We start from the raw sequence: 27948 nt of genomic DNA on the forward strand, positions 1-27948 counted from the left end.
TTATTTATGTTTATTTTTGATGATATTGATATAGTATGCAAATTTTTGAAACAGAAAATTTAATTTAATATCACATTTTAAATATTAATTTAAATTTAATTTTAAAGAAATTTTAATTCAAGTAATATTTGAAATAATAAATAAGTAATAATAATATTATGATATATAAGTTATTTGTAATGGATAACATACAAAAGCAACGTATCTAAATTCTTAAATTGTTTAAATTTAAAATTTAATTGGAAATAATATTAACAGTATTTTAAAATTCTAATTTTTAAAATAATCGTAAAAAAATAAACATTTGATTGTGAATGTGAATACCTTTATTACAAAATTCAATTATTCAAGTATTGGGGATTTATTACAAAATTAAATTATTTCGATGCGAAACAATTACTTGGAAAATAAACATCATAAAAACATTTAAAACATATACAAATTCTACAGTTTGCATAATGAATAAATGAAGGAGTATTACATACATATTTATTTTTCCGTAAGTCTGGGGGGAAACATATTTCGTTAACGTTTCGAAATACATTTCTTTCAGGAATTAAATTTTCTATTTCAAAAATTTGCTATATCAATATCATCAAAACAAATAAACATAAATAAGTCATTAAAAAAAATAATAATAATAATAATAATATTGCCCACCTCCGAGAGCGAACCTGAATTTTATAATTGTCAAGCAAGCACCTAACTCACGCAGCCAACTGTACTGGTTGGAAGGAAAGTTATTGAGAAGGCTCATATGGCGCGCCGCGGTGCACTTCGGATATGGCCAATTTTCACAAATTTATTACTCCGAAACTATTCGATCAAACGCCGAAAAACGTAAACTTTTTTTTCATCTCTAGAATAATTAAAAAAAATGGGGTTAAAATCCCAGTTACCGCGCCCTTCCCTTGTTAGCACTATTCCCCTTACTCTTCACTCTGCGCGCGACTGTGAATCACTTGTGGTGCTATTTTGAAGTGAATCCAGCATCGCCACTTTCAAACGTGAATTCCTGCTAAACTGTTTGAGCACTAAAATCAAGAAAAGAGCACCTAATTAATACTTAATTTTGATACATATCTTGTTCAAATTTTTGGTGGTGGGGGTGCTAACTTGATAAAGATCACTAGACTTGCCATCAAAGAAAAATCTACGTCGAATTTGTCCGTCAGTCCAGCATCGCCTTAATGTTGTAGAATATGAGCATCACACCTATGTGTGTCACTGTATATTAGTGTGATGTTGTTACAGTTTTTTTCACATGAAAATAGTTGAAAAAAAATGAATAAAAGAGATAAATATAGTAAACAGTCTATGTTGTATCAACAATCAAAAAGCAAAAGGATGAGGCATCAATTCGTCTATTACAGATTTACGCATAATCCATTAATCAAATTTAGTAACATGTATTAAACAGTAGTTATAACTACTTATCTAAAATGTTGTATAAATGGTAATTAAATCCAGTTTTATATTACCAACCCACAAAGTAAACATCCAAAGAATATTACAAAGACATTTTTAAGACATACGGACATTCTTTAAACGTCTCATGGACATCCCATAGAAGGTCTGTACGGTGTGGGAAATTGGATTTAAGCTAATCTAGCTTTATATATTTTATAACTACGGTATTTATAACTACGGATGTTGCTACATTTGATTAAACGGAATAAAAAGATTTAAAATTTCAAAAAATTTTATTTTTTTTAAATATTACTTTTTAAATATTTTAAAAGTTTTTTTATTTTTTAAAAATGGTATTTTTAGAAATTTGCAAAATTGAGTTCAAGAGAGCCAAAAATGTAAAGCCGCGTATGGCTAGCAAAGTGCTCACGATGCTTGTTTTTGTACCACAATCACTTCTCCCTCGTGTAAAGATTCCTCGTATTTCTATTGTGTAAACAAATGTAATACTTTGCAATTACTGTGACAATAGAAACTGACCTAGAGACATCATTTTAAAGCGCGGGTGAGCTTCGCAAGTATTCATTTTCTAGCAAAAATTTTTATTCCAAATTTTATTTAGGATTTTTTAAAAAACATTTTTTAATGGTTTATTACGATAACGGCTGCAAATATAAACTTTATTTTCTGAAAATCAAGATAACAAATTTCGTAAATTGTACAAATTTTGCATCTGAAGATTTTTTTTTCGGCTGTTTTTTAACAGTAATTTTTCGAAATATTTAACTTACGGCTGCAATTATTCTTGACGTTATCCTTTTTCAGATTTTTCTGTTCTAACTATAAAAAAGGATCTCACCAACAAAATGGGGTCAAAAAAATTGAAAAATTCTAACTCATCCGGAATCTTGGCAAGAAATGAACAGCAAATAACGCAGACGCGCATTTTTAATTATCAATATTGCCCTCAATTTTTTATATTTTTTGTACTTATGTACTTTATTCATTCATCCACAAATAACATTACTTGACTTTCAAGCCTTTCCATTCCTTTTAATGAACGATGTCATGACTGCAAGAAGAAAACGGTGCAAATTACAACTTTTTTGGCCGTTTGCATTTTTAATGAAGGTTTTTATTCAATTTTGCAAATAATGAGTATAATGGTATTAAAAATCGGCCAAAATCTTCGCCGATACGAGAGGTAATGAGCGCATCAAATGTTTGGAGCAGCAGGCTTCACGAGACAAAGGAGATGAGAATTGCCAAGAGACAAGAAAAAACAGATCAATACAAGTTTTTTGAAGTTGAGGAAGATCTCTTGTACGGCTCTGGTATAGTTGTTTAAGGGTAAGTTACTGAAATTATTCGTTATCCATCTCAAAAGTGCCTGCAAAACTTTAAACGCGTTTTTCTCAAAACAACATTTTTCAAATCGGGCGCCATGATTTCTCGAAAACTACTAGGTCAATCGATTTAAAATTTTACACAAATGTAGTGCACATATGTGGCTATAGCGTCATCCATGATTGTTTTGATATCTTTAAAATTACAATTTTTTTTTTACTACAAAATGTTAAAATTTTATAGTAAAAATCGGACTATTACATGTTAAATGCTGCCATTTTTTTTCAAATTAATTTCTTTTAAATGACGCTATAGCCACATTCATTAGGAACAAAATAAAAAAAATTTATGTATTTCAGATGACCAGGACGGTAGCAATTGTGGCGCCCGATGGAAGAGTATTGTAAAATTGCACTTTCGTTACTCATTTGTATTTACCATAATTCTTAATAAAAAGTTTTGAAAAAATTGAGATACTTCTTCAAAAATGAATAAATATAAGTATAAAAAATTATAAATCTAACCATTTACTTAAAATTAATTCTTAAAAAACGCTTTAAAAACAGGCCTTCACGCGGGAATATCCCCTTAAGACATTACTTGAGACAATCTTGAAATAAGAACCCAAATAGCAAAACGTGTCTCAGCAAAATCGTTCAAATTTAATTGCTTACGATATTGATAACTTGCCAGATATTTGTTTTCAATGACTTCAAATTTAAGCAACACGCAGACAATAATGTATAAATATATTGCCAGCAGTTCTATGGCAAGATAGCTGCATCAAAATTACCTTATGTTATTAGCAGCATTGTATGAACCCTATAGTTATTATATAACAACATAACGGCAACAATACAAATTTTCATGATAACGATTTCAAAGTTGCCGACAAATCTGCTGGCATGTGTACTATGATGCAAGCAATATGCGAGCAACAATATATACACGCTGTCAGGGAATTGATTATAAATACTAGCTTTAGCTACTTCAATCACTGAAGCAATACTGTAATATTTGCGATGATATTTATGGCAACAGCCGGTAATGTTGAAAAAAACGTATGTCAATGGCGCATGTAATAAAAAATAATAGAATATAAATCGATGTGCATGTGTGCGCACTCGCGTAAGCGCGCGCGCGCGCGTGCGTGTGTGTGAAAACACAGTTAATTAAAAACTGAGCCTTATTCAATTATGACTGAATCTTTGTGCTAATATTCTTTGTGCAATATTATATATCTTTTCCAGGTTAAGTAGTAACTAGTGAGAAAGTTAAAAATTAAATAAAGTTAAAACGTTATTAATTATTAACTTGTAGCTTTGATTGGAAACATTAATGAGCACTGATATTAATACAATTAAAATTGTACACAAATCAACATAAAAATATACGTCACATTTACACTTATGTTAAATTATCATATAGCAACTTTTATGTGTTTAATTTATAAATAATATATTTTATGTTTGATTTTAAATAATTTAATTTTTAACTTTAACTGATTATTTTTAAAACAAATTTTTATCTATTAACTTTTTACCCAAGTTAAAAATTTATCTATGTAAAAAAAATTTAAAAAAATATATTTCTACATAAAAAACAATATTTCCTTGTTATTTATTATTACAAAATATTAAAAATTTGTTTAAAGATTTATTTTATAACCGTTTTGTGTAATCTAACTTTAAAAAATTATGAATTTCTAATTTAATATGAATGCTTTTCAAAATTAACTTATAACTTAAGTTAATTTAACCTTAACGTATTTTAATCAAGTTAGTTTTATGTAACTTTTAACGTAACTAAATTAATTTTTTAAGTCATTAACTTTAGCATAATTTAAGATATATTTATATTTTAATATTTATTTCAAAATTCTTTATTTACATTAACTTACCTTGACCTTTCTAAATTCATCAAACTGCATCAAATAAATTTTTGGTCTAAAAATTATATAAATTATATAAATAATTATATAAATTGAACAAGAAAGTACTATTAAAATAATAAATTGTTAATTTAATTTAATAATAATGATGGTTTTACGTTTGATTGACGTCCTTAGCTGACAATGATTTATTTGCAAAAAATTTTTTACAATATTGGAGAGAAAAAGTAACAGACTTCTTGTTGAAATCATTATTAATGTGATTATCAATTTAATGTTGTAATACTGTAAGCAACAGAAAAATAAAAAAAGCCAGGATTAGAACTCGGGATCCTTCATTGTAACAGCTAGTGCTTTCACTGCTACACTACATTGCACTGCTTTCGGAACAATTCTGCTCACCTTAAAAATAAGGTTCTAAGAACCTTATAACAACCTTAAATGTCTTACACTTCTTGGTTAACTTATAGCTGTGTTTCAAGACCAAAAATTTATTTAGTGTGTAGTTTTATGAACTTGAAAAGTTATATAAAATTGCACAAAAAATATATATCAGCACAAAGATTTAAATATAGGCAAATAAGACCCATTTTTAATTAGTTGTATTTTTATATGTTGATCTAAATTTTCCATTACTATCAAATATATTATTTTATGCACATTAACACAATAGTACAGTTGTTTAATAAGTTTAATCATGGATTAAGTCAATCACTTTTTTAAATTTAAAGCTACTCTAAGTCAATCTAAAACAATCTGAAAATGATGACATAAAATTTATCAATAATGCTGAAGGCATATGTTTTCCCTCTGTGTACTATCTTCGACACTTGGATGATTCTTTTCTCCAATTTGAAAGCTTTACTGATCACAGTAAATCAGTAAGATTTGGTAACTATGAGTTGCAATGACTGTATTTGTACTCAACATGAACACTGCACCCATTAATATTCATTTCCAATGCAGAATCATTTTAAGAATTAAAAAATAAAGATAAATAAAAATAAAGAGTAACTTAACTGACAAGAAATCAAAATTAAACCTGCATTGGTGGAAATGAAAAATATAACATTATAAAAATTTTTAAAAATCATACTAAACAAAATTGAGAAAATACAAATATAATAAAAAAAATTCAAAATAAGAAAATTAGAAATAATAAATTAGAAAGTTTTATAGTCAACTTTCTGCACAATTTAAAAAATCAAATGTGAATTACCTAAGCATTTGTTTCATACAAGAGCAATGGAGAAATAGAATTTTTTATTAAAATAAGCTGTATTCGAAAACAATGTCTCCATGTATAAATTTTATTCTTGTTATTCATAAAATAATAAACAAGGATAAAATAACACACAAGGGCCAAGTGATATTTCTGAATGCAGCCATACTTTCTTATTCATTCAACTTTTAACATAACAAAATTAATGTTAGCAATACGAAAATTTTGTTTTGTTATAAACCAATGTTATATAATATAAACAATTGAGAAGTCTGGTCATAGCTACATTTTAATGCTATGGTATTAGTTTTAGTATTTCTTGTGTAATTTTATATACATTTTTCAAGTTTATGAAACTGCGCACCGAATAAGTACTTAGAACCATTGTAAAATCAAAAATTTATTCAACGCGTAATTTTGTAAAATTGAAAAATGTATATAAAATCGCACAGGAAGCATTAAAGTAAAATTATGATCAGCAATGACCGATCGGGATTCTCAATTGTTTATGAATTAATTTTATTACCTTAAATTAAAAAAACATAACTTATTCAACTTTACTCGCTTATAATATTTTAGAAGATGAAAATTTTTAAATTGCTCTACATTTAATCATGTAGTATGTTATCAAATCAAGTTTTGCAATCGCTACATATGTATATTGTATAAATTTGGTAGTAAAACAACATATTTACCTGCTAAGATTTTTCTGTAAAAGATGTAAAAATTATACGTGATAAATTGAATAAATCCTTCGTCAGACAAAAAGAACAACTACTTCCTTGGCAACTTTTTCAAAATCAGGTTAAAGCATAGATCATAACAAGTATACCACAGTGACCTAGTTTACATCGTTAAATCTTTGGTACTCGTATTAAGTTTGGTGCGCACCAATGCTTTAATACAGACTCGTTTACATCGAACGTACTAACGTTTCTTATAGCGTTTTTCATTGGGAAAACTAGTGCGCACTGAATGTGCACTTGCTGCAGGTAATTGGGCGTTTCCGTTGGCACCGTCATCGCGCGAACCAAAACGTCCAATTGCCAGCGGCGAGTGCACACTCAGTGCGCACTAGTTTTCCCAATGAAAAACGCTATTACATGACATCTTTTAATATGTTGTTTCAGAGAGACCAAATAAGATTACTTATCATAAGACCAGTCAATTAAGGTTATATTTAATAGGCCTAATCCGCTACAAAATACGTTTCAGTGTTTACATCGTCATTTGTATCATTTGGTACGCGTATCAGTTTGGTACAGTCGTGAGCTAAAAGGTTGCAACACATTTTCTTTGATGGTTTTTAGAATGTAGACTTGCTCATCGAACGGCGAACGTAATTGGTTCTTACCTGCGGATTCAACCAATTACGTTCGCCGATTAATGAGCAAATTTACATTCCAAAAACCATCGAAGAAAATGTGTTGCAACCTTTTAGCTCACGACTGTACAGTCGCTTTCATTATAGTTGCGACACTTTTTTAGATGCATTTCTGAACGCGCAACTATAACGAGAGATGAGAACGACTGCAGTTGTGGAGGTTAGCGCGAAATGTCAAACGTTGATATACAAGGTGTCACAAAGAAAATTTGGGCACCTTGGAGGAAATATAAGATAAGTATACTCGCAAATATTTTTCAAATAGAGTTTATAAAAAAATATTCGCACATTTTTTGTATAGGATCGGCTTTGGTCTAATTGAGCTTTATATATTCGTCATTACAGCAACGATGAGCTGAGATGCTTAGATGTAGTTAAATAAATTATAACTACAATAAATATAAAAAATTAAAATTTTAAATATTTGTTACAGTTATAATTATAATTTATTTAACTACATCTAAGCATCTCAGATCATCGTTGTTGTAACAACGAATTTATAAAGCTCAATTAGACCAAAGTCGATACGGAAAATGTGTTATTTATTAATTAAAGCTAACTTTTTCTTATTTTTAGAAGAAGTAGAAGATACAAGGATGATATTGAAAGAAAGGTAAATAAGATTTTAGTTTAATTACGTAAGACGTAAGAAAAATTTTGTAATAAATATACAATTTATTATTTGCATAGGTATCACTTTCTGGTCCATTGATGCAACAAGCACGCAACATTTTGAAACAGATGGATGGTAAAGTGATGAAGAATGAATTTGATATTCAAATTCTTGATTTATTGGCGAGTTCTTGGCCAAACAGACCACCAGTTGAGAAAAGCTGGAACTATTGAAGGTAATATTATTTTAAAGTATGCGGCTCTTTATATTTTATTATAATATTTATCTATTGCATTATTTCTTAAAAGGATATGAAGACTGGTTTATTAGAAGAAAGGAAAGCTACCTTACTCACGAAAATGTCTTTGGAAGAAGGGAAGCCAGATCCTGTCACATAGAGGATAAAATATTCGTTGCATCACCGAACTTATGACAAGTGATTTATTTATTCCAATTATGTTTGCACCCATTGCTTGTGCGACAGCATTGAAAATATTACATTCTCCATGGAGGTAAAAAATGATTATTTCAGTGTAATCTTTAGTATACATATATGTATACATAAATCTTTTCCATAACAATAACTGTATTACGTCCATTTGGTATTAAATCTCGCACATTGTTGACGCCAAATTAATTCACCTAGAAACAACGGATGTATTAAGTTAGAAAAAAAAATATATATATATATTTTTCTAACTTAATATTTAAAGATTTATGCATACATATATAAAGCTAAAGTTATTAAAAGATTTATGTATACATATATAAAGCTAAAGATTACACTGAAATAATCATTTTTTACCTCCATGGAGAATGTAATATTTTCAATGCTGTCGCACAAGCAATGGGTGCAAACATAATTGGAATAAATAAATCACTTGTCATAAGTTCGGTGATGCAACGAATATTTTATCCTCTATGTGACAGGATCTGGCTTCCCTTCTTCCAAAGACATTTTCGTGAGTAAGGTAGCTTTCCCTTCTTCTAATAAACCAGTCTTCATATCCTTTTAAGAAATAATGCAATAGATAAATATTATAATAAAATATAAAGAGCCGCATACTTTAAAATAATATTACCTTCAATAGTTCCAGCTTTTCTCAACTGGTGGTCTGTCTGGCCAAGAACTCGCCAATAAATCAAGAATTTGAATATCAAATTCATTCTTCATCACTTTACCATCCATCTGTTTCAAAATGTTGCGTGCTTGTTGCATCAATGGACCAGAAAGTGATACCTATGCAAATAATAAATTGTATATTTATTACAAAATTTTTCTTACGTCTTACGTAATTAAACTAAAATCTTATTTACCTTTCTTTCAATATCATCCTTGTATCTTCTACTTCTTCTAAAAATAAGAAAAAGTTAGCTTTAATTAATAAATAACACATTTTCCGTATCGACTTTGGTCTAATTGAGCTTTATAAATTCGTTGTTACAACAACGATGATCTGAGATGCTTAGATGTAGTTAAATAAATTATAATTATAACTGTAACAAATATTTAAAATTTTAATTTTTTATATTTATTGTAGTTATAATTTATTTAACTACATCTAAGCATCTCAGCTCATCGTTGCTGTAATGACGAATATATAAAGCTCAATTAGACCAAAGCCGATCCTATACGAAAAATGTGCGAATATTTTTTTATAAACTCTATTTGAAAAATATTTGCGAGTATACTTATCTTATATTTCCTCCAAGGTGCCCAAATTTTCTTTGTGACACCTTGTATATCAACGTTTGACATTTCGCGCTAACCTCCACAACTGCAGTCGTTCTCATCTCTCGTTATAGTTGCGCGTTCAGAAATGCATCCAAAAAAAAGTGTCGCAACTATAATGAAAACGACTGTACATACATACGATACTGACCCAGTTTACATCGTGGTAGGAATAGACATGGGCTGTGTTCCGTTTTTACTGGCAGTACTGAAAATTTATAGTTCACGTCACATATACTATACATTTTCAGTACTGGCAGTTAATATCGGAACACAGCCATGGTGTGCCAGCGTTTCGAGCGTCTTTCTCTAATTCTCTCCTCTCTCGCTTATTTTCTGTTCGTTCGGCAAACAGGTTAACCAACCTTGTTTAACTCCGTAAAGTTGTTATAACTGAACTGTATAAATCAATCAGCTTGCCGCTTTTCCGTAAAAGCTAAAAGTTGATTGGCTACACACTTTTCGATCTGAGAACTCGGATCGATAGCATCGGTAGCATCGCGGACACAGACCTTTAAATAAACTTTTTTTTATCCTAATTAGAGTATCGTAATGTTATTACAATTTATAAGAGCTAGTTTCACAATCTCCTGATTTAGTACCGACCATGATTGATTGTTTCTGGTCAATTTTACTTAACAAATGCAATATTTAAGATAATGAAATAAAATGTATAAAGGATGCATAATAATAAAAGAAAAACAATATAATAAAGAATAATAATAAACGACTTTTATTAATATGAAAAAAAAAACTTTTATATACAGTACAAGAATAGACTTCTGAAAATGTCAAAATCTGTATGTTATATACATTTTAATTCATTTTATTAATACATTTTAATAATACATTTTAATAATATCTACATTCAATACATTTTAATAATACATTTTAATATAACAGTCTTATACTCAAACAAACGTTTGAGTATTCACATCGCATATTATTTCTATCAAAATGATATGTCAATCTCAAATAATGATTTCCCAGATAGCATAAAATATTTATAAAATATTTACTAAATATTTATAATATTTATTTTAATATTTTATAAACATTTATCAAAACATTTAATAAATGTTTTTATGGCCGTAAATTGGACTGATCATAAATATTTATCATAAATGTTTCAAAAATATTTATGATTTATGATAATTATTTTGAAAATGTTCGAAATATCCGCATAAATATTATATTACACCACATAATCCCAATGAGTAAAACAATATTTCTATATTTTAAAAAACAATTTTCGCAAAAGAAATTCCATTCTTAGGAATTTTTTTTGGAAAGGAAATTCCATTCTTAGGAATTTTTTTAGGACCGCTTTCCGAAGCGGTCATACATCCAAGTCGCGACCAATATTTTAGAAAATATTTTAACAATATTTTTAATAAAGATTTTTATAATCTTTTTTCGTCATATATATAAAATATGTATAAAATATTTTTATAATATTTATAAAAAATTTTTATGATAAATATTTATTATTATATATATTTATTAATATATCAACCTCCCTGATATTTCGAAGCCAGCCCTCACGCATAATTTCATTCTTCGGTAAATGGAAGAAACTTACTTTTCAGAGATTATCTGTTGTATTATTTGCACACGATTTTACAATACACCGCATTTTTATTAAATTTCACATAAAAAATTGTGAATTACGAGCTCCTCGATTTTTCGCGTACTCCAAACTCCAAATTAGGAAGTGGAAAACGAAGGAGAGACAAGGATACAACGCATATATCATACGGTGTGACAAAGATACAATGGAAACAGTTGTAGTAACCTCATATCATAAAACATTTAGTTTTTCGCAGTTGCCAGCCTGTTTGCCGAACGACCACCTCGATGACAAAAGGGGCGTGACTTCCGAAACGCTGGCACACCATGTCTATTCCCACCATGGTTTACACTGAACACTTAACACGCATACTAACAAGTAACTTTCTATTAAATTGTTTTAATTTCGACAATACGTAAATGTATACATGATATCTATATTTAATTAATTATCTTGATTTATATTGTACCAGCTTAATATACTATTCATTAAATTTATTACCGAAATTAAGATAATTGAATAGAAAGTTACTAAATATTTCGCGTATCAAGTATTCGGTGTAAACAAAGCCTTAATAAAAACTTACGAGTTAGTACGCGTATCAAGTGCTCGGTGTAAACTAGGCCACTCTTGGCTGATACGTTCGTACACAAGGACTTTAGGCTTGTTTTCTATTCCTGCCCTAGACTGCACTGGAATTCGTATGTACTTGATCGAAGCAAAGTTCCGGATGAAGAAATGACTATTTTAAATCGTTTGTATTTCGTTTGAAGAGTTATGAAGTGCATTTGAAAAGGTTTGTGAGTCCTTCAATTAATTGTAATTAATTTTTTATTTTTACACCGTGTATTTGGCCGAAAAAATTAACCGGAGCTAAATTAAACAAAAATCTTGTATGGATTCGTTTGTATTTCGTTTGAAGACTTTTGAAGTGTCGTCAGAAACGTTTGTGAGTTATCCAGATAATTTTAATAAAATATTTTAAAGTCATGTAATTGACCGAAATATAGATTCCAGGCGCTACTGGTCCTGAAGTACCAGAAGGCGCGTTCGGTGTAATCTCTAGTATTTCGATACTCCTGGTTCTTTCTTGACAGTAAGGTTAAACAATGTGCAGTAAGTCACATATTTCCAAAATATCTGGGGGGGCTATTACGGTTTCTGAAACGAGGTGAAAATTACAAAAGTGAGCAAATTCATTAGTTGTTGATCAATAAAGTTATAGATATTCTAGTAAATTTGTTCACTTTTGTAATTTTCATCTCGTTTTAAGAACCGTGATAGCCCCCCTGAGAAGGTGCAATTGGTGTTGCAAAAGCGAATTGGTATTTAATCAACGAGATTCAGAGACGGAAGCACAAGCCCAGGATGATCCTTCCCGAGAAAGCAGTCTCCGTACTTCGTCTGGAACCAAGATTCATAACTCCAGCGATTAGAACCTGTTCGGATGCGCTCAAATGCAAAGTACAATAGAATTAATTTTTTCAGAAAGATGAAAATGTATTTAATATTTACACATAAAATAACATTGGATCCAAGATCCTTGACGATAGTTGATGCATCTTTATTTATTTTTGCAAGTAATTTTTTTGGATGCTGTATTGATTTTATGTTCAACGCACTATATTTTATTGCAGGTTTGTCGTGCCATGAGATATTTTCCTCCTGAACAATGCAGTATGGTCAATGTTAAAGTGATCGGGTGTTTACTGTTTGTATGTGATGGCGACACACTATAGTTATACCGGTGATTCAAGAACAGATTGGAATATTCCATCTGCGACTTGCTCTCTTTGGCGAAAGGATATTTCTTGATGCATTCGACTTTATTTGATAATCTAACGAGTTTGTATGAAAATGTCTTAGAAGTATGGGAGAACATACAGAGGAATGCCATTGAAATGCATGGTAATTTGTTATTTACATATTTTAATTACTGTTTAACAAGTAGTACACAGATAATTTCCACATTATTGAATCTTGCACTTAGCTAGACTGGTTTTTTTTAAATTAATTTTTTTAAATTCTACTCCAGAAATCATACCCTAAGAAATGCACTCCATCAACGTTGCTGGTTTGGCAACGTTGATGGAGTGCATTTTTGGAGGAAAACATCGCATTCTTTATCGCAGAATCATAAGATCTTGATCAAATTTTTTATCCTTTGTCCTACCGTGGTTTAGATATGTTTCTAATTGCGTCGAGTCTACAAATGTTACCAACTATCCGCAGGACTCAGTATAATTTTATTTTGAGCTTAAAAAAACCAGTCTAGCTAAGTGCAAGATTCAATAATGTGGAAATTATCTGTGTACTACTTGTTAAACAGTAATTAAAATATGTAAATAACAAATTACCATGCATTTCAATGGCATTCCTCTGTATGTTCTCCTATACTTCTAAGACATTTTCATACAAACTCGTTAGATTATCAAATAAAGTCGAATGCATCAAGAAATATCCTTTCGCCAAAGAGAGCAAGTCGCAGATGGAATATTCCAATCTGTTCTTGAATCACCGGTATAACTATAGTGTGTCGCCATCACATACAAACAGTAAACACCCGATCACTTTAACATTGACCATACTGCATTGTTCAGGAGGAAAATATCTCATGGCACGACAAACCTGCAATAAAATATAGTGCGTTGAACATAAAATCAATACAGCATCCAAAAAAATTACTTGCAAAAATAAATAAAGATGCATCAACTATCGTCAAGGATCTTGGATCCAATGTTATTTTATGTGTAAATATTAAATACATTTTCATCTTTCTGAAAAAATTAATTCTATTGTACTTTGCATTTGAGCGCATCCGAACAGGTTCTAATCGCTGGAGTTATGAATCTTGGTTCCAGACGAAGTACGGAGACTGCTTTCTCGGGAAGGATCATCCTGGGCTTGTGCTTCCGTCTCTGAATCTCGTTGATTAAATACCAATTCGCTTTTGCAACACCAATTGCACCTTCTCAGGGGGGCTATCACGGTTCTTAAAACGAGATGAAAATTACAAAAGTGAACAAATTTACTAGAATATCTATAACTTTATTGATCAACAACTAATGAATTTGCTCACTTTTGTAATTTTCACCTCGTTTCAGAAACCGTAATAGCCCCCCCCAGATATTTTGGAAATATGTGACTTACTGCACATTGTTTAACCTTACTGTCAAGAAAGAACCAGGAGTATCGAAATACTAGAGATTACACCGAACGCGCCTTCTGGTACTTCAGGACCAGTAGCGCCTGGAATCTATATTTCGGTCAATTACATGACTTTAAAATATTTTATTAAAATTATCTGGATAACTCACAAACGTTTCTGACGACACTTCAAAAGTCTTCAAACGAAATACAAACGAATCCATACAAGATTTTTGTTTAATTTAGCTCCGGTTAATTTTTTCGGCCAAATACACGGTGTAAAAATAAAAAATTAATTACAATTAATTGAAGGACTCACAAACCTTTTCAAATGCACTTCATAACTCTTCAAACGAAATACAAACGATTTAAAATAGTCATTTCTTCATCCGGAACTTTGCTTCGATCAAGTACATACGAATTGCACTGGAACGTTGCTTCTTGCTTTCGCTAATTTTCAAACATCTACATATTTTATTTTAAGTGTACACCCAAGGACTTTGATTCTGTCCATGGGGAAATGTTCCAAATTAAGAAGTCGCTATCTTTCTACATATTTACAGTTTATGATTAACGTAACGACCAATAAGCTCTAGTCGTTTCATTAATCATGAACTGCAAGTATGTAGAAAGTGGTGACTTCTCAGTTTGGAAAATTTTCCCATGGACAGAATCAAAGTCCTGGGGGTCAATCATGAAACTTTTTCCCTAAGGCGGAAACGTGAAAAGTGAAAAATTTCTCCATTAACTTCTTTGACTATATAAATATGGACTGCTAGTACCCCTCCATTTTCCTATGTTTTCGTGTAAGAAAGATCTGCAACGCTTCCATCTCCTAAGTGGCAGAAATGTGAAACAAAAAAACGAGACAGCAATAGTAGAAAATCAGAAAAGAAAGAGACGGAATATAATATATCGCTTTGAATTTATACGTTCACTCCAAAATATGCGATTATATTTCTGTAAAATAAGAATTAATTTTACTAAATTAAAAGAAAATAAATATAAAATATACACATTTTATTATTAAAGATATATTTAAAAAAATTATATAATCAATATACATATATATAAAATAATAAAATATATAAAGCAAAAAATAGAAAGTAATTAAAAATAAAAACAAATAAGTGATATCATATAAATAAAGAAAGCCTCATTAGAGAACCGTCATTTTCGGGTAATAAAGTGTACAATATAAATTATTGCCCTCTGAAAATAACAGTTTTAATTAAATTACGTCTTATGAAGTCTTTGTGTTCATTCAACGTAATTATTTTACCTTCATAAGCTAATTTAACGTTCAAATAATACGTAATAATTAATTTTATTATTACATATTTGTGATTCTCTAATATTTCTAGATCTTTAATATGTGTGTCAAAGTTAATAAATAATGTATCTAATCTTAGATTTCTTAATGTTTCTTGAATCATTGTAGGAATTATATTTCTCATTTTTAATTTATTTTTTAATTTAAAAAAATTAAAAAGTTTAGGTTACAATGCAATTAACTAATAACTTACCCAAAAAATGGTACAGGAATGTGTTTCTCCTTTACACTTTTATATTTGGTTGATTTATAATCATTTATAAAACAATATACTACTATTGTATTATATCACTCAATCGCACAAATGTTTATTACTGTCGCGTATAAAAGCCACACACCACACCATATGTTATTTTATACTGGAAATCGTCGCTTAGGAGATGATGGCGCTGTAGATGTTTCTTACTAGAGTCCCTAGAAGTAGAGAGTCTGGACATCTCGGGGTTCCACGTGATTGGATACACGTGATTGTGCACCTAAAATGGCAGCACCAATACGGATCCCTGTTTAATCCTCTTTAGCCAATGCGATAACAGCATACAACACGTTCAAGTGCACACAACGATAAACATACACACACATAAAGTTCACGTACATACACTGACATAATCATCACAGACATTTTAGGAACAGATGTCCAGACTCTCTACTTCTAGGGACTCTATTTCTTACAGCCTAAAAGAGCCAACTAGCAGTCCATATTTATATAGTCAAAGATTAACTTCAATGGTAAAGATTTTCACTTTTCACGTTTCCGCCCTAGGGAAAAAGTTTCATGATCGACCCCCTTGGGTGTACTACCGTTTCTATCGGTTAACAGTCCTTAGGCCCAGTTTCACAACTTTGGGTTTAACCCGAGTTTAGTTGAACTACCGTCAAGTTTAACGCCACGGTTAAACTTCTATCGCGTTTCACAACCAGATTTTAACTCTAGGTTACGTAAACCTATAATCTATGCGAAGAAACTTCAACAGACTTATCTTTCTTCTAGAACAAGTAGTGTGATTGGTTGTTACCGAAAAGTAGGGAATGAGATATTACAGGTTCTATACACCAAGGCAAAAAATAATGAACAAATTTAAAAGTTTTAAAGTTTTCTTCTTACATGTTTTCAAATCAGTTTGAACTAAACAATTAAATTCAATTGTTACTGTAAAAATTTACACTTTATTAAGTACATTAAACATTGGAACACTAATTAGAAAAAAATTTCTCATAAAATAAAGAACAACAGATTAGAATAAAAGACAAAATTGAGTTTTGAAAAAAATAAATAAATCTAAAAGACAGCCACTCGAAATAAAAAAAAACTGTTCTTTGGAAAAACACATATATGGTCATCGTAATCATAGTATGTAATCTATAAGTACTAATTTAATAATATTACAAAACTATTTTTACTGTTCTGTTTTATGAGAAATTTTTTCTTTGATTTCTCTTAAGACTGCAGTAACAGATTCCTTGGTTAAGCGAAATCGAGCATAAAAATCAATGTCATCAAATTCTTCAAAATATGACGGTCGTCTTCTAATTATTCTCGGGCGTCGATTTATTATTTGCACAAAATCTTCATCGTCAGATGACGATAACATATATTCCAGAGCCATATCTTGCAACATAACCTTTTTACAATTTCGTGGAGATATCAGCCATGAAGTACAATACTCGAAAGATTATTGAAAGCAGTGGCGCTGCAGTATTAAACCTCGGTTATCTACTTTAAACGCCCGAATTTCGCCGTTCAACTTTAACCGCAGTTTAACAACGTTAACCGAGGTTTAAGACAGTTGTGGAACACAATATTTACCGTAAACCAAGTTTAAAGGTTTAAACTCCGGTTAAACTAAGTTGTGAAACTGGCCCTTTAGAACCCATGGTAGAAGTATCCATCATGCTTGGAACCAATAGAAATGCTTAGTATTAACGATCATGCGACGCGAGTGACCAAATACCGAACTCATTTTTACGACGGAATTCGGGTTCACTTTTGCTACTCTTTGAGCATGGAGTCCTACATAGGCCTAGTTTACACCGAGCACTTGATACGCGTACTAACTCGTAACTTTCTATTAATTTATCTTATTTTCGACAACGCGTGTATACATAATACATATATTTAATTATCTCGATTCATATTGTACTAGTTTAGTATACTATTTTTTAAATTTATTGCCGAAATTAAGATAATTTAATAGAAAATTACTATAATAGGACGCGTATCAAGTGTAAACTAGGACATAAAGAGAGAAGCGACACCCACCACAGCCTTCAGTATCCAATTGAGTCCTCCACCGCCATTTTGGGACAGCTCTAACGTCATCAAACACCATTCGTATCATTCTGCAAACAGCTGTGGTCACAATATGGCTACTCGTTTAGCCAATCAAGTATCAATTGGATTACCAATCAGAGCCTTGGACATCAATGTCGCTTCTCTCTTTATGTAGGACTATCTGAGCATAAAGTTTGGTCTCCTTATCCTACTTCATGGTTCTAACGCCCCTAACGCCCCCAGTGGCTCGACTGGCTCCACTGGCTCCATGTAGCAGCCTCAGCCCGTTGTTGAATGTTGTGTTAGTTTTTTCGACTGTCATGGCCGCTTCCAGGTTGAAGCTGTCGAAGATGACATTTGTCATATGAGAGAGATTAATGAGCACGTACACAAATATCATCTATTCGAATTAAAATCAACAAGGACTACGTAAAAATTTATACCTTTCTTTTTGTGTCCGTACTTTACAGCCGTGTAATTTTATAACTTATGCGCGAATTCTCCAACGCCTTTCACCTTGTGCGACTAACAGAGATTTAATTAAAACTTTATCCGAACCGATACGATTGCGTCCACAAGAAATGAAACAATGATGCCGATAAAGGACAATCAAGATGTGGCATGCTTTTTAGTTACTAAGCATTCTACATGGAAAGGAAAGTAAGCATTGCTCTATTATACACGTTCCATTATAGATGTATCAATTCATATTTAATTAAAGATGTTGGAAAGAGATGTCAAAATGAATTAATATTTAATAAATTGGATTCTATATGATTGCTATTTGATAAGTTATATTTTGTAATTTTATTATGATGTACTTGTCTACATGTGACAAACATTTATAAAAAATTTGCCTCGAAGATACCTATCATTTATTTGTGATTATTTAATAATAATATAAAATCTTTAAATTACTTGTTATCTTGACTAAAATATATTCAGAAAATATAGTTTTTTATATACAGGTTCAGTAATAACTGCCGTATCTCTAGGCTAATTGGACAGGTCAAAGTGTATAAAAGAAGTTCTTTATCATTTTGTAAACTTTCTAATAATTAATGAAATATTAATTATTTAAAATTTTTGACATAGCCTAACCTATCCTATCCACCAAATACAAACCCTCAGGTAGGACTACCTGAGGTACTTCAGTTTACAAGGGCACAGGGAATTGTTTATTATGAATAACAACAGACGTGTGATGCCACTTGAAGATAACAACTCCCCATGTACTTAGCAATGATTACTAGACATACTTATCCATCATGCTTGTATTTGCCAATAGGCTGGATGAATTTGGCTATCTTCAGTAATTAATATTTTGTTGATTATTATGAAGTTTGTAAAATGATAGAGGACTTTTCTCAGTAAGACCTACTCTATCAATCCTTGGAAAGTGATGCCGTCATTATTAGATATCCTGTATAAGAATATTCTCTTTGTATATGACAGTAAATAATATATTTTAGGTACAAGCGTATCTTCTCCATTGGCTCTATGGGGATAACAACTTACAATCCTGGCACATTGGAAGTGACCAATAAATGGGAATATTCAGATTTTATAAATGTACAGCCGACAAATAGAAATCAGTTAGGTTCCCATGAATTTACTATAACTGTACGGAAGGAGCGGAAAAATGAGACCATGAAGTTTAGCTCTGAACATAGATCACACTTGTTGACAGAAGCTCTTAGATACAGAAATCAGGTTGAAAAATCTAAAGAAATTTTGGTAAGTCTACACACACACACACAGACACACACGCGCGCGCGCGTACATATAGAGAGTGATTCTTAATGGTTGTACCCACTTTTTACCATAGGAGCATGACCTATGACGCATTTGTAATTTCAATAATATTGTATTATATTAGAAATTCAAATGGGTCAGTAAGTCATGATCCTATGATAAAAAGTGGCTACAACCATTAAGCATCACCCTGTATATGTATATGTATATAGTATATAGTATATAGTATATAGGAGAGAGTACGTTAAATCGGACTATGTTCCAAATACGACCTTTTTGATATAAATGAATACTGTTAAACAGATTGCATGCCATTTATAATGTAAAGTGCTTACAAGACACTGACATGTGACAGTAGTTTGATAGATTTTGTTATGACATTCATAAAATAGACATGAATGTTTATCTTCAGCCATCATGTGAAAATTTTTTAGGAAAAGAAAATCGTTGTAAATTATTATTTAAAAGATACTAAAATTTTGAAAGGTAATTGATTTAAGGTAATTAAAGAGTGTAGAATTCAAAAATATTAATTGTTTTGTGATTACTTTTGTGCTTTATTGTAAAAATTGTTTAAAAGTTTAGTGTCTAAATCGGACTTTACATTGGAATTGCAACCTGATTGTAGCACTGGTGATTGGCCGACCGAATCTGGTCCTAAAAATGTTAAATTAGTAAAGTATTATGAGTTATCAAAATCATAATAATTGAATTTCTTTGATTTCAACTTTAATTGTATAATATCATAACATAACCCGGAAATGTCTATATAAACTGACACAAATTTGTTTTTTTTAATAAAATTTTTAAATTTGACATCAAATTGCTCGTTTTTACTCAATAGTAAAAAATATATTTTAAAATCTTTTAAAATTCTTTAAAAGTTAATAAAAATGGTCTGATTTGGATTAGGGGATGGTCTAATTTGGAACCAATAGTTCTGAACCAAATCTAATTGGGAAAAGCGTTTTTACAATTTCCATTATGTTCAACACAGATGAGAGATACGTTAAAATGGTTTCAAGCAAAAATGAAGGGAATTAAATTTATCTTTCCAATGATTCCTTTGTTTTTATGATCAGACTTTATTTGTGCCGTATAGAGAGTAAAAACTGCAAATAGGTCCGACTTACTCTCCTCTCCCCTATATATATATATATATATATATATATATATATATATATATATATATATATATATATGCACACACACACACACACATATACATACATACAGGGTGTCAGGTAAATACTGCCCCTGAATTGATAGATCAAGTAAAAGTGAGCAGAAAAGTCTTTTATTACTTTGCAATTTTCGTAATAGTTAACGAATTAAAAATTAATAAAAATAGCGGATTTAGTCCCATCCGCCGCCAAATCCAACCGCGCGATTGTGGTTGCCAAGCGCGCGGAGAGTTGTTGTTTTCTAACAGCGATGGCTGCGTAATATTATTTAATGTTTAATAATATTCTGTATGTAGGCGCACAATATTATTTAATGTTAAATAATATTCTAATTAATGTACTATAATGTAAAATTATTTAAATTAAGATTATGTTAAATAGTATTTTCGAAATATTAATATAAATATGTACATGTGTAATATTACAAAAATATTCTAATAGTTTTTAGATTTAAAGTAATAAATGTTTCTTCAATTATAATAATACTAATATAATTAATAACTACAATAATAATAATAATAATAATAAATGGTACATTTAAACTCATTTTCTTGTTTGATACAAAATTTTACATATTACGTATTTACGTACTATTTTGTACATAAATTTTATTTTATTTTAAGAAAGTACATATTTACATAGCGCGCGTTATGTTGAAGACACAGCAAAGTATTGTGAGAATAGGAAAAGTGGAGGTAACTGACAGTCCATAGTTACATAGTCAAAGTACACACACACACACACACGCACACGCGCGCACACACACACACACACACACGTCAACAAAAAATAGGGAACACTTCTCAGACACCAAAAGTTAGGCTATTTTTAAATGGCTGTAGCTTGGCGAAAAATCATCGGAGATAAAAAAATGAAAAAAGCATTTTGAAACTTGAAGTGTTAACTTTAACGCTGAATCGACAGATTTTTAAAGCTTTTTAACTTTTTTGTCTTATGCAGTAAAAAAGCACTCCTTGTTTTGTTCTTTAAAATTTCGTACTTTTGACACTTTGCAGCTCGACAAAAAATTTTTTTTGAACAATTTAAACAAAGCTTCATAAACTACAATATTTTACTTACAGAATGCTTTTTTTAAAACTTCTACGATTTTTTTTTGCCCGAGTTACGCAACTTTGAAGCTAAACCTGCAGTTTTTACAAATGATATTCGTACTCCGTGAAAAATTATTGTAGACAAAAAATGAAAAAAGCGTTTTAAAGCACGAAGTTTCAGCTTTAACATGCTATCAGTGATTTTCAAAAATTTTCTCAGTTTCTCAGTGCTATACCTCAAAAAGGATACATTGTTTTTTCCTCAAAATTACGTATTTTTGACAGCCTGTAACTCAAAAATACATAAATTAAAAATACTCAATAAAAAAATATTTTCTCGACAAATGCAATGAAAGTACCATAAGGTGTGACATTTTTTTTTACAAAATACTTTTTTTTAAATTTTTCTACGATTGTTTTTTTTTGCGAGTTATAAGATTTCGAAGAAACACATTTTTTACAGTACATTTTTTCGAAAACTGACGTTTACCGCCGACATTAGCATTACCTAATGTGCACCACGTGGAGGTTGCCGATCGAATTTTAGCACATTGTGTGTGCGTGCGTGCGCGCGCGCGCGCGTGTATGTGTGTTACAGCAGAAATAAGGACTCCGCAGTTTGTCACTTTTGCAGTATTTAATATTTGCACGCAAATTACATATTACTAATTGCAAATGTTTATCCTACACTCAAGCCTATTCTACAACAGCATAAACCGTAAGCTTGAAAGGCGTGGTTTTAGGAGCTTGTAAGCGAATGAAAAATTTTTATTTCTTACGTTACAACCTTACGTTTTGTGTTTACTGCTATTGTAGAACAGGCTTAGCTCATACACACAAACACACACACACACACACACACACAATGTGCAAAAATCCGACCGGCAACCTTCACGTGGTGCACACTGGGTAATGCTAATGTTAGCGGTAAACGTCAGTTTTCGAAAAAATGTACTGTAAAATTGTGTTTTTTCGAAGTCTTGTAAATCGGTCAAAAAAAAGTTCGTAGAAAAATTAAAAAAAAGAAAAGCATTTTGTAGAGAAAATGTCATATTTTATGACACTTGCATTGCATTTGTTTTTACAATTAAAAAAAATTTTTTTATGGAGCTACAAGCTGTTAAAAATGCGTAATTTTAAGGAAAAAACAATGTATTTTTTTTTTAGGCATAGCACTGCAAAATTGAGAAAATATTTGAAAATCATTGATAACGTGTTAAAGCTAAAACAGTTTCAAGTTTTAAAATGTTTTTTTCATTTTTTTGTCTACGATGATTTTTAACGGAGTACGGATATCATTTGTAAAAAATGCATGTTTTGTTTCAAAGTTGCGTAACTCAGTAAAAAAAAAGGCGTAGAGAAGTTTTGAAAGAAGCATTCTGAAGGCAAAATGTTATAGTTTATGAAGCTTTGTTTGAATTGTTTAAAAAAAATTCTTTTGTTGAGTTGCAAAGTGTCAAAGATACAAAATTTTAAGAAACAAAACAAGGTGTGCTTTTTTACTGTATAAGACAAGGAAGTTAAAAGAACTTTAAAAATCTATCGATTCAGCGTTAAAGTTGAAACTTCAAACTTCAAAATGCATTTTGGACGGGATCCAATAGCGCACGGTGCGATAGCTCATCAACTAATCATCTTGCCTTATCTAACCCAACCAACGGAAAAACTATGCATCGGCTGCTGTGAGTGGTGGTGTGCTATCGGGATTTGCTCGTCTGGAAAGTGTTCATTTTTTTGCTGACGAGTGTATATATAGAGGGTGTGCAAAAAGTGTGGAAACCCTTAAATATTTCCGTTCCCTTGCATTTTACAAGAAAATGTTTCAAACAAAAGTTGTAGTGTTTTAAAAAATTTATTTATTGATCTTATCAGTTGTTTGATTTTGGATGGCGTTGCCAAGGTCAGATCAAAATCACATTAATTTTTTTAAATGGAACACTATTTTTGATTCCAGAATCTAATAGTTGGTGTCAAGATCTTTCCAAAACACTACAAGAAAGTTTATTTTTGTTGAGTACTTTCCGAGTTGTGAGGCTTGAAAGATACGGTGTACTGTAACTTTCAAGCGTCACAACTCGCAAAGTACTTAACAAAAATAAACTTTCTTGTAGTGTTTTGGAAAAGTCTCGAAATAAACTACAAGAATATGCAATAAAAGATACAATATTAGAGTATCGGTAGTTCCCTAGTTAAAAGTTATCGGTATTTCTCTAACATTCTATATTTTTTATTGCATTTTTTTGTAGTCGATTTCGAGAGCTTTCCAAAACACTATAAATAAGTTTATTTTTGTTAAGGACTTTCCGAGTTATGACGCTTGAAAGTTATAGTACACCGTAGCTTTCAAGTCTCACAACTCGAAAAGTACTCGACGAAAATAAACTTTTCTGTAGTGTTTTGGAATGGTTTTGACACCAGCTATTAGATTCTGGAATCAAAAATAGGGTGTTCTATTTAAAAAAGTTAACATGATTTCGATCTTACCTTGGCGACTTCATCCAAGGTTAAACTGATAAAATCAGTAAATAGATCTTTTGAAACACTACAACTTTTGTTTGAAACATTTCTGAAATGCAAGAAAACGGAAATATTTAGGGATTTCTACACTTTTTGCACACCCTGTATACAGGATGACCCAGAAAATCTATCCATACCCTCATGGGTTGATAGAGCAAGTAAAACTGAGAAGAAAAGTTTTTTACCATTTTTCAAAATTTGCAATAGTTACCAAGAAAAAAGTGAATAAAGTCGGCAAATGAGCATGTACTGTTCCTACCCTCACGCGGAAACCGCCCGTCAGTCGTCAAACAATAGGCAGCCGCTGCAGGCGGCGCGGTGAGGAGGGTAAGACAGTCATTGCTGCTTCTCTCTTCTCACCGCGCTGCCTGCTGCGGCTGTCTATGGTTTGACGACGGACGGGCGGTCTCCCCGTGCGGTGGCTAAGGAAAATACACGCTCATTTGACGAAATTTACAAATTTTTATTTTGATAATTATTGCAAATAATGAAAAACGATAAAGGACTTCTCTTTTCAGTATGACTTGCTTTATCAATTCACGAGAGCATAAGTTTTAGTTTTCTGACACCTTGTATATATACAGGGTGAGTCAGAATGAATATTGTTTTTTTTTTACAGGCATAATCAAATCGTCATTCGTAATCAAATTTTGAAACAATTTTTCCTTTAGTAAAAATTTGGCCGTAGTTAGTTTTTAAGTTATAAGATGGAATAATTAGCGTATAGTGAGTCGGATACAAGTAGTAGGGGCAGCGCGACTCACTGTTACACGCGGGTGTTTCCGTGAGGCGCCTGCTGCGTTTAAATGAGTGACAACAATACACGGACAACACATTCCCATTTAAACTTTTTTTCTCTCTCTCTTTCACTTTAATTTTACTATATTTAACTTGTCAAATATCGATTTTTATCATCCGGCCGTCAAATATTGGGATGACCGTGAAAGTTCAAGTTTACGGTCACAGTTGCAACACATGAGTGCAACATTATAATGAATGTATGCCCGCGAATAATAAAATTGAATGCAAATGGGATTACTTAAATATCATTTGCAAGTTAAAAGTAGCACTTTAAAACGCACAAGAAGGGAAAGAAGGAAAGCGAGAAAGAGAGAGATTGAGAGAGTAAGAGGGGCGGAGGGCCGGAGGGGGCGTTTAAGGTCTTTTCAGGGCAACCAAATATTTTATTTTGAGGAATATTTTTATGGTTTTTGCAAATAATTAAAAATAAAAAAGAATATTTAGAAGAAATTGATTTTGATAAAATTAATTCTTAAATATTTTGAATAAATAATAATTATCTAGATAAAGTCATTTATGGATCATACAATTTTTAATGAATAACGTAAACATGCATTTGCAACAATTTTTTAATAAATTGTATTAATGTAAATCGTATTAATCAATATTTTCATTTTGAATTGCCGTGTTTTGACTTACGGCTTTAACCAATTATTTGACATTGTTATAACAACATAACCAATAACATTCAGTCGACTGCTTGCTATTGTCGAGTAAACATGTGTTGTGTGATCGTAACGTAAACACGTGTTTCTTCGAGTAATTTTAACGCGTCGAATTATTGTAGTGATCAGTAGTGATTAATAGTAATTAATAAAATCGATCGATTGGTTTGTCGCGTCCTTCCGCGTTTATCGATCAAGTGAGTGAATAGTGTAAATGTGGTGGAATGTGAAACAACTTTGAAGAATAAAGGACAAATTTTAATTGAACTGTTGCATTATAAAAACAGTAAACTGATTATCGTACGCTTGAGTAAACGTGTTTAAACTTGTTCGAACGTCCCCGCCTCTTTCTTTCTTTCCCTGCCTTCCTATCTTTGTACATTTTAAATATGCTACTTTTAAGGGGGAAACCTACTTTAAATAGCCGTTTTTTTTCGATTTAAAAAAAAGTTATGGCAAAATTTATTGAATGTAGATAAAATTCGGTAATGTTCACTATTTAAACTAATTAAAAAAATTTTTTTGATGTTGAAAAATTTTAAAATGACGGCACAGCAGCTGCTTGAAGTTGGTTCCTTGAATTTGCGCCGGAAAACGCCAAGGTCACAAAATTAATGTGAAACAAAAATTTTAAGAAAATTTTGTTAGTTTATGTAAAAACGCACAACATATATCTACATAATTAATAAAATTCATAAAATTGCAAAAACGCTGACGTAAATAAAAAAAACTACTTTAAACAATTGTTAATAATTATTGTTTAAAGTAGAATATTAATGAGCGGATAAATATATGTTGAGACCAGATAGTTGAATAATAAGCATGTAAAATTTGAAGATGATCGGTCAAATAGTTTTTAAGTTACAGTTTTCGGCGCGCAAAATTTAGCGTTTTGAGAAAAAGACGTTTAAAGTTGTATACCTCCGCGCTCCGACCGCTGAGGCCGGCTCATCTTTTTTTGATATTAACATAAAAGGAAGTTTCTTATAACTTCCTAATGTTTTTTTTTTCATATTTTTTAGATAATTTCCTAACAATTTCAGCAAAAAATAGAAAACATGAAAAAAATCGATTTTAAAGTAGGTTTTCCTCTTAACTTGCAAATGATATTTAAGTAATCCCATTTGCATTAAATTTTATTATTTGCGGACGTACATTCATTATAATACTATTGCACACATGTGTCGCACCTGTGACCGTAAACTTGAAGATTTCACGGTCATTCCGCTATTTGACGGTTGCATGATAAAGATCGATATTTGACAAGTTAAATATAGCATAATTAAAGTGAGTGAGAGAGAGAGAGAGAGAGAGAGAGAGAGAGAGAGTGTGTGTGTGTGTGTGTGTGTGTGTGTTTAAATTGGAATGTGTTGTCTGTGTGCTGTTGTGTCATTTGAGCGCAGCAAGCGCCTCACGGAAACATCCGTGTGTAACAGTGAGTTGCGCCGCCCCTCTCTCCCACTTGTATCCGACCCGTTATACGCTAACTATTTCTTTTTATAACTTAAATACTAAGCTCCGAACAAATTTTTACTAAAAAAATCGTCTCAGAATTCGATTAAAAATATGGTTGTGAAAGTAATATTTATTCTGGCTCACCCCATATATATATATATATATATATACATATACATATACACGTGCGCGCACGCGTTTTATCTTTTTCTTTTATTCTTTACATGTATGCAGTGTTGCGTTTGGATAATTTGAAATTATCTAGATAAAGAAATAGAATATATATAAACATATCTTCGATAATATAAAGATTACAGCAAATTCGATTAAACTGCACTAGTATGCACTGGTACACATAAATCCTTTACTGCATAAAGACATATGTCACTGTTTTCTGTTCAATTTTTTGTGATGTTTACAAACATTTTACACATTTTTTAATTTTTTTTTACATATTTTTATGATACTGAAGCTAACAGACGGACTTAGCAGACGTCCGCGCAACACGCTTGACGCAGTGATTCTCAACAAGGTTTTTGCTCATAGCATCTGCTGTGCTAAAATATTGTTTTAAGCAAATAATTTCAGAGAACACATA

The 27948-nt window shown here is 31.0% G+C and overlaps 2 protein-coding genes and 2 long non-coding RNA genes across 9 annotated transcripts in view; 2 read left to right on the top strand and 2 right to left on the bottom strand.

The window, feature by feature from the left end:
- LOC113005309 (DNA ligase 4) overlaps positions 1-6738 on the bottom strand; it is a 139716-nt gene extending 132978 nt beyond the window's left edge. For 2 of the 5 annotated variants that reach the window (XM_039451249.1, XM_039451250.1), the window contains exon 1: positions 6566-6738. The gene's annotated coding sequence lies outside the window, so the exon portion shown is untranslated. Of the gene's footprint in view, positions 1-933; positions 1216-6565 lie in introns of all 5 variants that reach the window. The other 3 variants (XM_026139983.2, XM_026139982.2, XM_026139981.2) reach the window with 3 other exon arrangements.
- Positions 6739-12091: 5353 nt separating this feature from the next.
- LOC113006335 lies at positions 12092-13149 on the top strand. The gene is made up of 3 exons (XR_005575010.1): positions 12092-12355; positions 12443-12633; positions 12807-13149. It is a non-coding gene; the product is annotated as an uncharacterized LOC113006335 (long non-coding RNA).
- Positions 13082-14508, bottom strand: LOC120358050. Its single transcript, XR_005575011.1, has 3 exons — positions 14249-14508; positions 13971-14161; positions 13082-13797 (listed from the first exon to the last, which is right to left on the bottom strand). It is a non-coding gene; the product is annotated as an uncharacterized LOC120358050 (long non-coding RNA).
- A 3656-nt stretch (positions 14509-18164) lies between these two features.
- The window catches only part of LOC105199522 (dnaJ homolog subfamily C member 13), a 58612-nt gene continuing 48828 nt past the window's right edge, over positions 18165-27948 (top strand). The window contains exons 1-2 of one of the 2 annotated variants that reach the window (XM_026139986.2): positions 18165-18581; positions 19394-19658. In XM_026139986.2, coding sequence (XP_025995771.1) covers positions 18511-18581; positions 19394-19658 — 336 coding nt within the window. In that variant the 5' untranslated portion in view covers positions 18165-18510. The remainder of the gene's footprint in view (positions 18582-19393; positions 19659-27948) is intronic. The other variant, XM_026139985.2, reaches the window with a different exon arrangement.

The sequence above is a fragment of the Solenopsis invicta genome, chromosome 6, assembly GCF_016802725.1.
Source record: "Solenopsis invicta isolate M01_SB chromosome 6, UNIL_Sinv_3.0, whole genome shotgun sequence".
Classification (NCBI taxonomy): Eukaryota; Metazoa; Arthropoda; class Insecta; order Hymenoptera; family Formicidae; genus Solenopsis; species Solenopsis invicta.